The 13734-nt window shown below is 41.0% G+C and overlaps 1 protein-coding gene across 1 annotated transcript; it reads left to right on the top strand.

The window, feature by feature from the left end:
• The first annotated feature begins 3634 nt into the window (after positions 1–3634).
• Positions 3635–4582, top strand: LOC143023645 (general transcription factor II-I repeat domain-containing protein 2A-like). Its single transcript, XM_076182233.1, has one exon. The coding sequence runs from the start codon at positions 3635–3637 to the stop codon at positions 4580–4582; it is 948 nt and encodes a 315-aa protein (XP_076038348.1).
• The last annotated feature ends 9152 nt before the right edge of the window (positions 4583–13734 follow it).

Genomic DNA, 13734 nt, shown 5'->3' with positions numbered 1-13734 from the left:
ACGATAGTTGCTTCCATCCGGGTTGCACACGGCCCTCTTCCGGAGGACACCCCGGCGACCCGCGCCACCAGCCAAGTTGGGCTCGACGAGGGAACCGTACGGCGACAACAGCCACGCCCCTGGACAGGCAACGGGAGCCCTCAGCCTCGGTGATCCTCGTGGGGATCTTCTTCCGATAAACGGAGAGATCGGCCAAAGAAGGAAAGGGCTGGAGAATGTGAACTTTCGGCTGGGTTCATGTAAGCCTGAGAGAGTGACGAACCGGGCTTGTCCAAGCTGTCGACATCGCTCTCCGCCGAAACATACTGGCCACGGCCTCTCAAGGACCCATGAGGGACTGGCCAGTGGCGGAAGAGCGGTGAAGAGCGGTGGCAGCCCACTCTCTCAGGGTGTCGGGGTTCACCTCAGCCCTTACCTGAGGCCATCTCAACGAACCGAGGAAGACCACGAGAAAAAACGAGAACGGGGCGCGATTTACCAAGAAAATAAAAATCTTTTTGCCCGAAAAACTTTGCGCCGACGCAATGGAGTCTTCTCGTACTCAAAACAAAAAGATTCGAACTACCATCGAAAAGGCTATTGCCAGATGATACTCTTTGGATGGAATCCGATCCGTTTCCCGCTCAAAAAGAGCGATTTCCACCACGCTTAATCCCTTTGACTGAAGATCGATCAATGTGGTTATTGTGGCTTCCACCAGAAAACTTGATTCAGCTGAGGGAAGCTCTTTTACACCAAGACTATCAGTCTTTTACGATCACAGTGGAGGTTCCATGGCAGGACATCACTTATGCCGATAGGAGCCCTTTCGGTTCCTAGCTAACATGAATGCAGAAAATAAATGATGATGTTCATTATTACCTCGAGCACTAGAACTGCATGTCCGTGTCAATAAATCCAGAGAATGAGCCACATTCTCCGGGAATGTCCAATGGGTCCTCAATGCTCCGACCAAACCTTGAGGAAACAAATGTACACTACGGTGGATACGGTCCTGGCGCGATAAGGAATGATGATTGTTACCTCCAGATTTACCGGCTTCAAAGTCATAAGCCAGATGTCTTTGGGCATTCCCATTCACCTCTGTGGAAAGGAAAGTTAGGCCCTTGCTTGTGCTGCACTAGTGCTGGTTTGTTTCTGTCAGCAGCTGATAGGAGGGAAAGGGAGGGAGGTGTCATTGCCTGTCAAGTCCTTTACGTAAAAAAAGGAGACATCTTGGACCCAGTCCGGAATCTAAGTGCTACAACATCTCTTTTGAGTGAAATGTTCTTGTTGGAACTGGGTGACGAACAGTGGACATCTGATTGTCTCCGTCGTTAGTCTTGCAGGTACTACCAACAAGCACGTAACCTTTGTTGGTCCCTTTAGGAATAAATACTATATTGATAAATGAATGAATAGATATAGAAATAGAGAAATAAACATTATAGATAAATGAAGAAATAAACTGATATATATATATATATATATATATATATATATATATATATCATATACATATGCAAGGTTGACGAGGAAGAAAACTATTAAAGCAGAGCGCTTTCGTATATTCACATCTTCAGTGCAAATACATAGTGAAGATGTGAATACACGAAAGTGCTCTGCTTTAGTAGTTTTTCTTTGTGGTCAACTTTGCATTTTCAAGAACACACGCTTCCTGTGTTTTTCCTGCATATACATACATACATATACATATATTATATATATATATATATATATATATATATATATATATATATATATATACATGTATATATATATATTAAATAAAAAAGAACTATTACCATTTTGACAAACGAGCATACGCATATAAGCAGGACCCCCTAAACACAAACCAACGTACTCACAAACTCACGCACATACACTCATAATAATTATTCTTACTTGGATTAAAACTAATTTTACTCACTCCTGATGTTGAAGACTTTTTCATAGATTGTTCAGGCCAAGGCCAGAGGTTTTTATTTACCTAAAGAGAGGATTCTTCGCTGTAGGAGTTACGTTCCCAAACAATCCAGTTGCATGAATTACAATGGTTTAGTTCGGGGGTCGGCAACCCGCGGCTCTTTAGCGCTGCCCTAGTGGCTCCCTGGAGCTTTTTCAAAAATGTTTGAAAATGGAAAAAGATGGGGGAGGGAAATATATATTTTTGTTTTAATATGGTTTCTGTAGGAGGACAAACATGACACAAACATTCTTAACGTTTTCCAATGCTGTAAAAATGTGTAGAATAAATATTAAATTTCAACATTTCTGTCGACGAAGATTTGCGTCATAGCCTGCGACATGTAGTGAACAACACATTTCATTTAGTTTTTTTTTCTTCTCATATCCATGTCTTGATTTTGTTAATGAAATGAGGTCTAAAGGGTATTTTTATATGGCCATGGTAATATTTTGCATATCTGTTTATATATGTGTGTGTACTTTTTATCGTTGGATGCGGCATATTTGGTCGAGTTGCTACGGATGTGGAAGACCACGACCAATTGTTGGTTACGTGTATGTCATGTGTAAGTTATTGTTGGGAATCGTAAGCTTGCCTGGTAATGTATGTTTGTATGTTATGTTTGCTTATCTGTGTGCAGGAAATATTGTTTAGCTGTATGTTTTTATATAAGTCATTATGATATATATAGTATTTTATTTGTATTAGTATTCGTATGTGGTTTGCTTTGTGTTCGTTAAACTATAAATTAAATTAATATGATTATATGTTTTTATATACTAAAACGATATCTCATATGATGACGTGGCCCTAGTTATGGAGGGTAATAATTTCCTCAGAATACATCACTTATATCCTGGTCTTCGTGTGGTTTACTTTGTTCGTTCGCGCATACTACAGACACACGTTTCTATCAGGAAAAAGAGAAAAATAACTGAGGAGAACAGAGGATTCAACGTTTCTTGGACCGAATCATTTGCATTCATTGCCAACGCGGAAGGATTGCCTGAATGTTTGCTCTGTAGCGAGAAGTTGTCAAATAACAAAAAGAGTAATGTAGAAAGACATTTCCAGGGAAGGCTGCATGCTACATTTGCAGCAGAGTACCCAGTTGGGAGTGAGAGAAAAAGTGCGATTGCATAACTTCTGGAGAAATTAGAGGAGCGCAAAAATAGATTTAAGAAGTGGATTGCATCTCCAAACTCCACTACTGCTGCAAGTTTTGTTGCAACCCGGGAGATAATAAAGCATGGAAAACCGTTCAGATGGTGACTACATGAAGGAGTCATTCATCAACATATCAGAACACTTGTTTGCAGACTTCAAAATCAAAACCGAGATAATACAGAAAATCAAAGACATGCCTCTCTCCGCTAAGACAGTGAGGGAAAGGGCCATTAAAATGGCAGGCAACATCACCGATCAGCAATTAAAAGGACATTAATTCAGCGCCAGCATACTCAATTGCCTGTGATGAGTCGTGTGATGTGATCGATATTGAACAGATTGCGCTTTTATGCAGGTATGTGTAACTCCGATGGGCCGCAAGAAGAAATGATCCAATTAATACCACTGAAAGGCCAAACACGGGGGGAGGACATTTGTGAGGCTGTGCTGAAGTGTTTAAATGGCAATGGAATAAACACCAACCACCTAATTTCAGTGGCTACAGATGGGGCACCCAACATGAGAGGATCAAAAAGGGAGTTTGTGACTTTGCTACAGAAAGCATTGGATCGAAATCTACTTGCATTCCACTGCATCTTGCATCAAGAGGCACTGTGTGCACAAACATTCCCATCGGAGTGTATGGCGGTGATGAACCTTATCATCGAGATGGTGAACAAGATCATTGCAAAAGCACTGAACCACCGTCAGTTCCGTGCATTGCTTGATGAAGTTGACAACGAATATTCCGATCTCCTGCTACACAACAAAGTCCGATGGCTGTCCAGGGGCGAGGTTTTGCGTCGCTTTGTCGCTTGTTTAGAACACGTGAAAACATTCCTGAAAAGCAAAGACCTGAACTACCCGCAACTGGAAGATACCGAGTGGCTCGAAAAACTGCACTTTTTGGTAGATATGACAAGCCACCTAAACAAGCTGAATGAAAGTCTCCAGGGGCGGGGAAACACTGCACTGCAAATGCTGGAAGCTGTTTTGTCATTCGAGCGCAAGCTGACTGTCTTTGCCAGAGATATACAGCGAGGCACGCTCTCCCACTTCCCCTCCCTGAGAGAATTCAAAGAAGCCCATCACGATCACACACTCAACGGTGATTATTTACAAGGTGCGATCGTTGAAATGCAAACTGCATTTGGGAGCAGATTTTGCGAGTTCCGAAAGGAAAAAATGACACTGTCTTTCCCTGTCACACCCCTGGAGATTGACCCGTCCTTGTTGAGCAGATTTCCAGGAGTAAATCAAGCTGACCTTGAAATGGAAATGGCTGATATAGCCGACAAAGATTTAGGGGTGTCCAAATTCAAACGTCTGACAGCCGAGCTTGAAGACGTCACTCGCCAGAAAGCCCAGCTTGCCCAAAGCCACAAATGGAGCGAAATTGAAAGCCTCCCAACACCCGAGAAACTTGTCTATGACACACGGAACTTCCTGACAGTTATAGGAGCATGAAGACATATGCATTTGGAGTATTATCCATCTTTGGATCAACATACCTGTGCGAGCAGATATTCTCAAACATGAACCACATCAAATCAAAATATCGCACCCGCCTCACAGATGAGAGCTTGCAGTCCTGCGTCAAGATTAAAGTTACATCTTACATGCCCGATGTTGAGAAGCTGACCAGTGATGTCCGAAAACAGAAGTCACATTAAACGGGTAAGAACACAACCCTGTCATAGGCACATGTTTAGTAACAAAGTGGCTGTTTTTATCAAGTGATTTCTGATTTTCGTCACTATATATTTGGAATGACACTTAGGGATATTATTGTGTTTAGTTGCTCAGGTCCGAGGATAGCTGCGTTGGTTGCGTATCAAAAGAGAAGAGGATGCTGCTGCGTTTTACCCTTGCACTGACTTGCTTGGCATTTGCACAGAAATCAAACTTAAACTGTATTAATTTGATTTTCTATACTTTAGCTTTTCAAAAGGCTGCCGTTTTATTTTTATAAATGCAGGCTGCATTTTATTGCACTCTGTTTGTTGCCCAGATAAGGGGCACGTTCCATTTTGTTTTTTCGAATCCTCACAATAAAAATGACATAAAAAATCGGATTTCTTTATTGTATTTCTTTACTTTCAAAGCAATGAAACATAATTCATTAATATTGTAATGAAGTTAAACTTGAGGCAGCATCGTACAACAGAGTAGTCACGTGGTGCGTCATTCCCTACAGGATGCACTGCAGGGAAAATAAACATTCAATCATGAGGGCTCATTATGTATTTGTAGCCAACTTAGTCATTTTGATAGTAGGCTAATATAGATACATACAGCATGTGTTGCCTTCATTATAAGGCTTATATAAAGCTTTTAATTTTTTGCGGCTCCAGACTTTTTTTTTTTTTTTGTCCAATATGGCTCTTTCAACATTTTGGGTTGCCGATCCCTGGCCGACACTATTTCCCACTTATGTTACTCTTAACTAATAATGAACACCTAACAAGCAAGTCCAGAGTATTCTGTCCCCTTGTAGGATCAGTAATTATTTGTTTTAGGAAGTTATCCTGCACCACATCTAAAAAAAATTCGCCTCCTGATCTAAAATTTCCCAGTCAATGTTTCTATAATTAAAATCTTCCATGGTCACAACGTTTATGTGCTGGGACGCCCTGCGAATTTCATGAATCAGGGGGGTCAGTATGCTCAATGCTGAGGTTAGGAGGTCTATGGGGTGTGGTAAGTGCCAAACACGCAGTATCTTGGTAGGAGTTTATTGTGGAGGTCTACACACAAGTAATACAGGAAGTGATCTGTCACAAGCGAATGCTTGGGGGCCTAGCTTGGGCCAAGGTCTAAGTAAACAGGTCTAACCGCTGGAGCAGTTCTGCGCAGCTTCTGACGTCATTTGGATGCGTCCATTTTCTCTTTGTGATACACTGAAGAAAACTGTGAAACGCCAAGGAAGACAGGAACTATAATATTTTATATATATATATTATATATCATATATATTATATATTCATATATATAGACAGGAACTATAATATTTTATATATATTTATATATATATTTTATATAATATTTGTCAGAATATAACTAATTGAGTGGAGCGGTACGAGCGAAGGCGACGTCATTTTCGAACGACGGACCAACTTCAACTGACAGCTATAGGACCCGCTAACCCCACTTTGAACAGCCAGGTGACGTTCACGGGCTCGCTGCGCCAACTCCCTCGAAATTCGGTCGGAAGTGGTTAGACCTTATATTCTTAGATCTTGGCTTGGGCATTAAGACGCGCCCGTGGCCTACTTTCTGTTACATTGTTGCTAGGCGGGAAAAAGATTGGGCAAAACAATACATACTAACATATCTAGGTATATACATAAGAATATACAACAACAAGAGAACAATTACATATAATGATGAATATGCATGCAAAATGGTTAAGGGTAACATATATTTAGTTCCTTAATTCTACGACGTGTACAATTGGCATAGACGCATACGCGTTTAGCGTACGCCTAATGACGTATATATATTCGGTTATATAATTATGTATAGGGCACTTATATAATGTAATGACTACATAGGCTTACTTATACAATACATTTACAATAGATATATGTTGATATTAAGTACTCACGTATAATAAAGAAGTGTGACATATACATTAAAGGAGATACATATACAATAACGTCAGAGAGTTTCTTCCGAGTAGAATCCTAGGGGCGTTGGCTCGCCGTCTATAACTTGATAAGAGAGCGGCGCCAACGGCTAGGCTTGAACTGTCAGTCACGAGTTGGTAGTTTGTCGGTATTAGGGAAGGGTATGCTAAAGTTGGACAGTCCAGTAAGGCTTGCTTCAAATTATTGAAGGAGTCCTTTGCTGCGTCAGTCCAAGTGAGACACTTTGAAGAAGGATATTGTTTAAGAAGCTCAGTAAGGGAATAGGCTACGGTTGCAAAATTAGGAATCATGGGCCAAAAAAAATTGATCATACCCATGAAACGGCGCAAAGCCTGTGAAGTCTGAGGCAGAGGGAAATCGGAAATGGCCGTGGTGCGGTCTTTAGGTGGCTTAATCCCTCGTGAGCTAATCTCGTAACCGAGAAAGGTAAGGTTTGACTTGAAAATTTGACATTTGTCAAGAGAAAGTCGCATGTTATGCTGAGCCAAAATAGAAAGAACAGTTTGAACATCTGAAATATGTTCTTCAAGGGTCTCACTAGCAATCAGTACATCATCAAGGTACGTAAACGTGTTGTTTACGTTAGCTAAGAGGGTATCTATAAAGCGCTGAAAAGTGGCTCCGGCATTTTTCAATCCAAAGGGCATGTACAAAAATTCAAATAAACCAAATGGCGTGCATATCGCAGTCTTAGGAATATCTTGTTCAGCTACAGGAATCTGCAGATATGCACGTTGTAAGTCTAACTTAGTGAATATAACCTTATTCTTAAGTGACATGGTGAGAGAGCGCAAGTGTGGTATGGGATATTTGTCATTTACAGTTACATTGTTGAGACCTCGGTAATCTCCGCAAGGTCTCCAGGAATGCGGTTCTTTCTTGGGAACCAAATGAAGTGGGGACGCCCAAGGTGAGTTGGAGCGTCGTATGATCCCTGCATTAAGCAAAAATTGAAACTCATCCTTAGCCGCTTTGAGCTTCTCACCTGTCAATGGCCTTAATTTACAGGATATAGGGGAAGAATCACCTGTATCAATATGATGATAGGTTGTAGTTTCTACTGGTGGAGGATCAGACAGTTGTCGGGGCGCGGTAAGTACGGGGAATTTTGAAAGAAGAGCAATGGCTCTTGAATCAATATTCCCATAATGTACCGCATGTGAAGAGATAGGGAGAGGAGAAGCCTTAAGGGGAATGGTGCATGCAGTGGAAGGATCAGAGAGGAGGCGATTTCTACAATCAACTACTAGTGAATTATGGGTTAAAAAATCGGTACCAAGAATTGCGCGGACAACATCAGCAACGACGAAGGACCATGGGAGAGAACGTCTGATACGTCGAATCCCAAGTTCCACGTCGACTTCGCCGTACGTACGAATACGGGTACCGGAAGCAGTAGTAAGTTGTACTACCGTGGAACGGAGCAGTGGAGTTAAACTTGGGTCGTAGGGAATGAGCGAGACTTGAGAACCGGTATCTATAAGGAATTCATAGTTCTTGCAACCTATAGTGGCACTAATGACGAGAGGCAGTCCTGCGGTTGCAAGGGATACTTCTACAGACTGCCCATCAAGTTTCCCGACGTGTTAAGCTGAGGTCCTGGGGATGAAGAACGTGAGTTAGGTCGTGAACTGGGCAACACGTTAGCACTAGTGTGGGACAATATGCACCATTGTTTGCAAGTTCTAGCACTGTTGCCGTAGAAGAGGTGGTAACGGCACACTCGTGGTCTTTGACCGTCATAGAAGGGAGTTAATCCGAGTGGAAAGGTAGTGGATGCTGAAACACGTGTAGTGGGGTTACCACTACGAAACACTGGCACACTATCACTACGTGGAGCCCTTGGCACAGGCTTGTTCACCGATGACGCACTTATCCCTTTGTTTCCGTGGCCATGGGCCATGAGAGTGTCAGCGACACGGGCCAACTCATCTAGGGAACCGGCATGTGTAACAAGTAGTGGTCGTATGTCACTTGGCACTGCACGTAAAAATTTTAGGCGGATGAAGTCGTCGTCGACACCGAGTTGCTTACCTATGGTGCGAAGTTCTCGTAGGAAGGTCGTCGGCTTATCATACATGATATTGTTCTGGTGGACCAAGGCATCGAAGAGTTCCGGCGGAGACCTGGTAAGGACGTCGATTAGCGCCTTCTTCAAGCGGTCGTAGTCACCGGAAGTAACGACATCGTCGTCGAGCTGGTTGAGCACAGGGATGGTTAAGTTCGCAAGTGCATGGTTGAACTTAGTTTGGGGGATGGTTATGTTAGCTAGTGCAAATTGCGCCTCTAGCAACGAAAACCATCTTGCCGGCGATGCTTCGTCGAATGGTGGAGGTCGAACAGCGACGGCGGCGGAAGTCGTGGAATGCGAAGAGGAAGAAGTGCTTCCTGCTGCTGCTGTCGTCGTTGAAGTGGCTACATATTGTATTAGTGTACTTATGAAAAATATCACATCTTGAGCTATATAAAAAACTTATCAAGTCTAAGATATTGCAGTCTTAATCTATATTCATAACCGAAACTGTATATATTTTTTCTAGATATAAAAAGGTTTAAGATTTAACAATGTGTATACATTTATTTTAAGCACAATTTTATCTGGAGTATGAAAATTTAATCTTACAGAAAATAATATGACAATCTAATCAGCCTTCAAACACATAATTGTCTGGTATTCATTAGATCCAGTTGTCATAAATGTTCTTTTAATTTGTTGACATTTTTAGATGAACATTGATATTTTGATTTAATGTAATTTTGATGTATTAACAATCAAATTATTCTTATTTCAACTGCCAAACAATCTGATTTCTTCACTGATTTCAAATAACCTAATTATTCACTGAAACTGAAACTAATACCCCTACAGAAATTTAAATGTTTTTATCTTTTCTAGGTATTGCATTCTTAGAGGCTCAGGGAGAAGCCACTACTTCCATGGTTTATTGCGGACAAGGGTGTATTTTGGCAGCACATTGTACGTGTATGGCCGGTCTTGGAGAAAGCTGTACACATGTCGCTGCACTACTTTTTTCTGTGGAACCAACAATAAAGTTAAGGGACTCTAGGACTGTTACACAGTCAAAATCCTTTTGGCTACTGCCTGCTTCTTTGAAAGGTGTGTCGTACAAACAATGCAAAGACATTGACTTTACTTCTGCAAAGACTATGAAGAAGACACTAGATAGGAACATAGACAGTTGTTTGGAATCAGACATTCCCAGCCCTTGTGTTAATAAAAAGTATATCAAAAACCAAATACCAGATCCCACAGATATTGAACTGGCATCATTTTTTTTAAATCATTGTCTTGCACAAGCACGAAACCAGCATTGTTATCTTTATGTGAACCATGCTGTGAACAGTTTGCTCCAAAATCAGTTAGTTTAGATTTCCCCACTGTTCTAACAGAACAGAGAAGAATCAGCAATTCAACTGCCATATGATGAGCTTTTAAACAAGTGCAGAAGTATTAACTTGACAATGACTGAGGACCAAGCAACAGCTGTTGAGAGAGAAACTCGAGAACAGACTAGTTCTAAACTGTGGTTTAGATTTCGAAGTGGGAGAATAACAGCTTCTGAAATGAAAAGTGTATGTGTGACTGATCCTGCTTCTCCATCACAGAGCCTTATAATAAGAATAATCTATCCTGAAAGCTGTAAATTCTTTTCCAAAGTTACACAGTGGGGATGTGAGCATGAGAAAGATGCAAAGGATATATTTCTTGAACAATTGAAACAGCTTCATGAGAATGTAAAATATGAACAAACTGTTTTTTATCAGTACAACAGTTCCACATATTGTTGCTTCACCTGATGGCATTATTACATGTGAAGAATTAGAACAGAACACGAAAATCTTGGAAACCTGCATGGACCCGAGAAAGTTAATGATAATCGAGGCCCTTTATATCAAGGATAAAAACCCTAACTTGAACATACAGGCACTTGATTTATTAGCACTACCCAATATGAGGACACAGGGTAGGCCAGAAGCATGAGGAGATCATTTATGCATAATTTTCAAACTATCATGTGATCTCCCCTAGTCTTACAATTTCGCGTGGTCAAATATCGCACTTTGATGACATTTGACATACTCCCTGAAGAAGGCTCAGTTGAGCCAAAATCCGGATCGGAGAATATGTCCACCTACGCACGAGTTCTACAGAGTTTAGACCCTGCTACACAGCGATTAGTGAGATCTTTAGAAAGTTTCTCCAAGAAAATTATTAATGCAGAACACAACATCATCTTCAACAAAATTTGTGTATTAGAAAAATTACTGCCTGTATAAATTATTCTTAATTTAATTTTTTATTTACTGGACTTATTTTATTTTTAGATTAATATGTCAAACTTACTCATGTACACTGTTAATGCAAAAGTATTTGTTGTTCCTTTGTGCTTCCTGATAAAATATGGGTTAGGCATAGAAAAAAAAAAAAAAAAAAAAAAAAAAAAAAAAAAAAAAAAGTCAGGTTTGAATATTAGCAGCAGCAGACATAAAGAACTAGATTTTAGTGTACCTACTGCCTAGGCCTAGTATCAAGGTTATATAATTATCTTTATATAACCTTGGCTAGTATTAATTGCCTGTCCTCCACTGTTGTTCAGATTCAGTGCCAGCTAGGCCCTACACCATATTTATTGCCCGGACATGGTTTAATTAACAGGCCATAGCCTGATCACATTTCAAACATAATTTATAAGTTATGAACTCATTATAAAAATAGACCTGGGCCTACTTACCAGGAATAAAGTGAGCTCAACAGATTCTAATATTGTCCAAATTATTTCCATCAAAGTTCTGCTATAAGCTCGCCAACCATAAGTGTTGTCGTTCTTCACAAAGCTTTTCCCATTCCAAACCTTGATTTTTAATAACTTTAGGGAGTCTGTAAAACTGCAGTTCTTTCTCTCTATTTGACCTATTATGGCATCCCACAACTCTACAGTAATTCACCATTGTTATCTAAATTTATCGCGAAAGACACAATGAATAAATGACAGGTGAGCACGTTAAACAGGTCAGGCAAGCACGTTTGTTTACATGCCAATGCCTCCAATATGGCCAGTTTCCGGTTTGGTGACATCACGTGAAAGGCCTCTATAGCGGCGGCGATGCCAAAAGAACGCAGGCGTTGAGTGCAAGAATGGACTATGCACAGTTGGAGTGACGACTTCATGTGGTGTTCAAGGGATAATGCCAGCTGGAGACCTTGGCCTTGTGGTGGTTCAGAAATAGGACCACCTCCATACATAGGAATAGAAATTTGCAGTGGTTTTCTAGTAGATGTATACAAATTATTTTATTGTACTGGCAGTTACGATGGCAAATACTGCATTATTTATGGGAGGAGGGGTTGTCAACAATAGAGGGCTACCATTTCCTCTTCTCGTTCTTCTCTTCTGTTCCGGACTCATAAAATATATGCAAGATACACTACAAGGAGACGAGTCAGAATGTGTACCAACTCTTCACGAAAACGCCAAAACTGACGACAAAGAATATATCAGAACATGTCCATCTGTTCTCAAAATTATATCAGAAAGCACCAAAAACAGCTCGTCCACCACTTCAAGACCTCGCAACAGCCCCTTGTGAACCTGAACTGTATCCTCTACTAATACCAAGAAACCTGAAACAAGTCCAGAATCAAAACCACCATGACCAAAATACAACACCTACAGACCATTTACACCATGAAACAAAAGTCCTCAAAGTCAAGGACCACCTCGACATGAGAGGCACACAAACACTTGCCGCAGCCACCACAAACACATTACACCCGCTACACTACATAGCAGAACACCCACACACACCAAGAAACATTAAAACAACACCCAAAGACCTTTATCACGCACAGATACTCTCTTCTCTTCCTCCACAACCACCAAATACCAGCCTCCGGAAACATATTCATAATCATATCACTCACCGCTCCATTAACACACTGAAAGACAACACACTGCTGCATGCCAGACCCCCTGATATCCACCCTTCTGAATCCTCTCTCCCACGAAAGGACAGAGTCCACCTGGCCAGACTGCAGTGCGGTCACCACCCAGCACTTCTAAGCTACCAGAAGAGGCTGGATGACCGCGTTGTGAACAGCTGCCCAGGATGTAACACTTCACCCCATACCATACAACACATAATGGAAGACTGCATTATACACAATCATGCACGCAAACAACACAACATACGCTCTATAAAGGATTTGTGGGAAAACCCAGTTTCGGCTATGGCATTCCTTGGGGAGACGGGACTGCTCGGACAGACAGTCTAGGGAACAACAACAACAACAACAGACCAAACTATTATCATGTAATGATATCTATGACCTCTACCTTGTTGCACATGACCTGCAGGACTTCGTCCCTGAGATAGCTTCCCAGAACTCACCCGTTCCCTAGGGTTGAGAGAAATCCTGAATTAATTCAACAGTTTGCTTCAAACTAGATCTGAGAGTGACACATTAATACTCTCATATGACACCACTTTCAATATTGGTGACTTATGTCATACCTGTCATCTTTCAGCATATGTTCAAAGACTCCTTGTATCCCACTTGCATTCAAGCTTCATCAACGAAAATACCAGTCACTCCATGAAGACTTCCTCAGAATCCTCAGGCACAGAATACCTCAATTGAAAACATCGAAAGTACCCATCGTCACTGACCGAGAATGAGGAAATATTATGCAATCTCCAATGAACTACCCAATTCTAATCTTCTCCTGTGATCATTTGTTCATAAGGTTCAGTTGGAGCTAGAGCAGCGTTTCCCAACCTTTTTTTGGCTGTGACCCTAAATCCACTCTTAGCCTGGAGCCGCGACCCTAATTGTAATACTAAATTCAACCATTTCATGTTATATTTCTACGTACTTGCATAATGTTTATAAACTTTCGTTTTTATAGTTCAGTTTATATTTACTAGCACAATGAATTTAAATACATT

Source organism: Oratosquilla oratoria, unplaced genomic scaffold (genome assembly GCF_046742065.1).
Source record: "Oratosquilla oratoria isolate Oo_2021 unplaced genomic scaffold, ASM4674206v1 SCAFFOLD53, whole genome shotgun sequence".
NCBI lineage: Eukaryota > Metazoa > Arthropoda > Malacostraca > Stomatopoda > Squillidae > Oratosquilla > Oratosquilla oratoria.
The sequence above is the reverse complement of the archived record's forward strand: the minus strand, read 5'-3'. Positions and strand labels throughout refer to the sequence as shown.

What these genes read in the sequence shown, in the direction of transcription:
- LOC143023645 (XM_076182233.1), top strand. Translation starts at nt 3,635, where the DNA reads ATGAGAGGATCAAAAAGGGAGTTTGTGACTTTGCTACAGAAAGCATTG.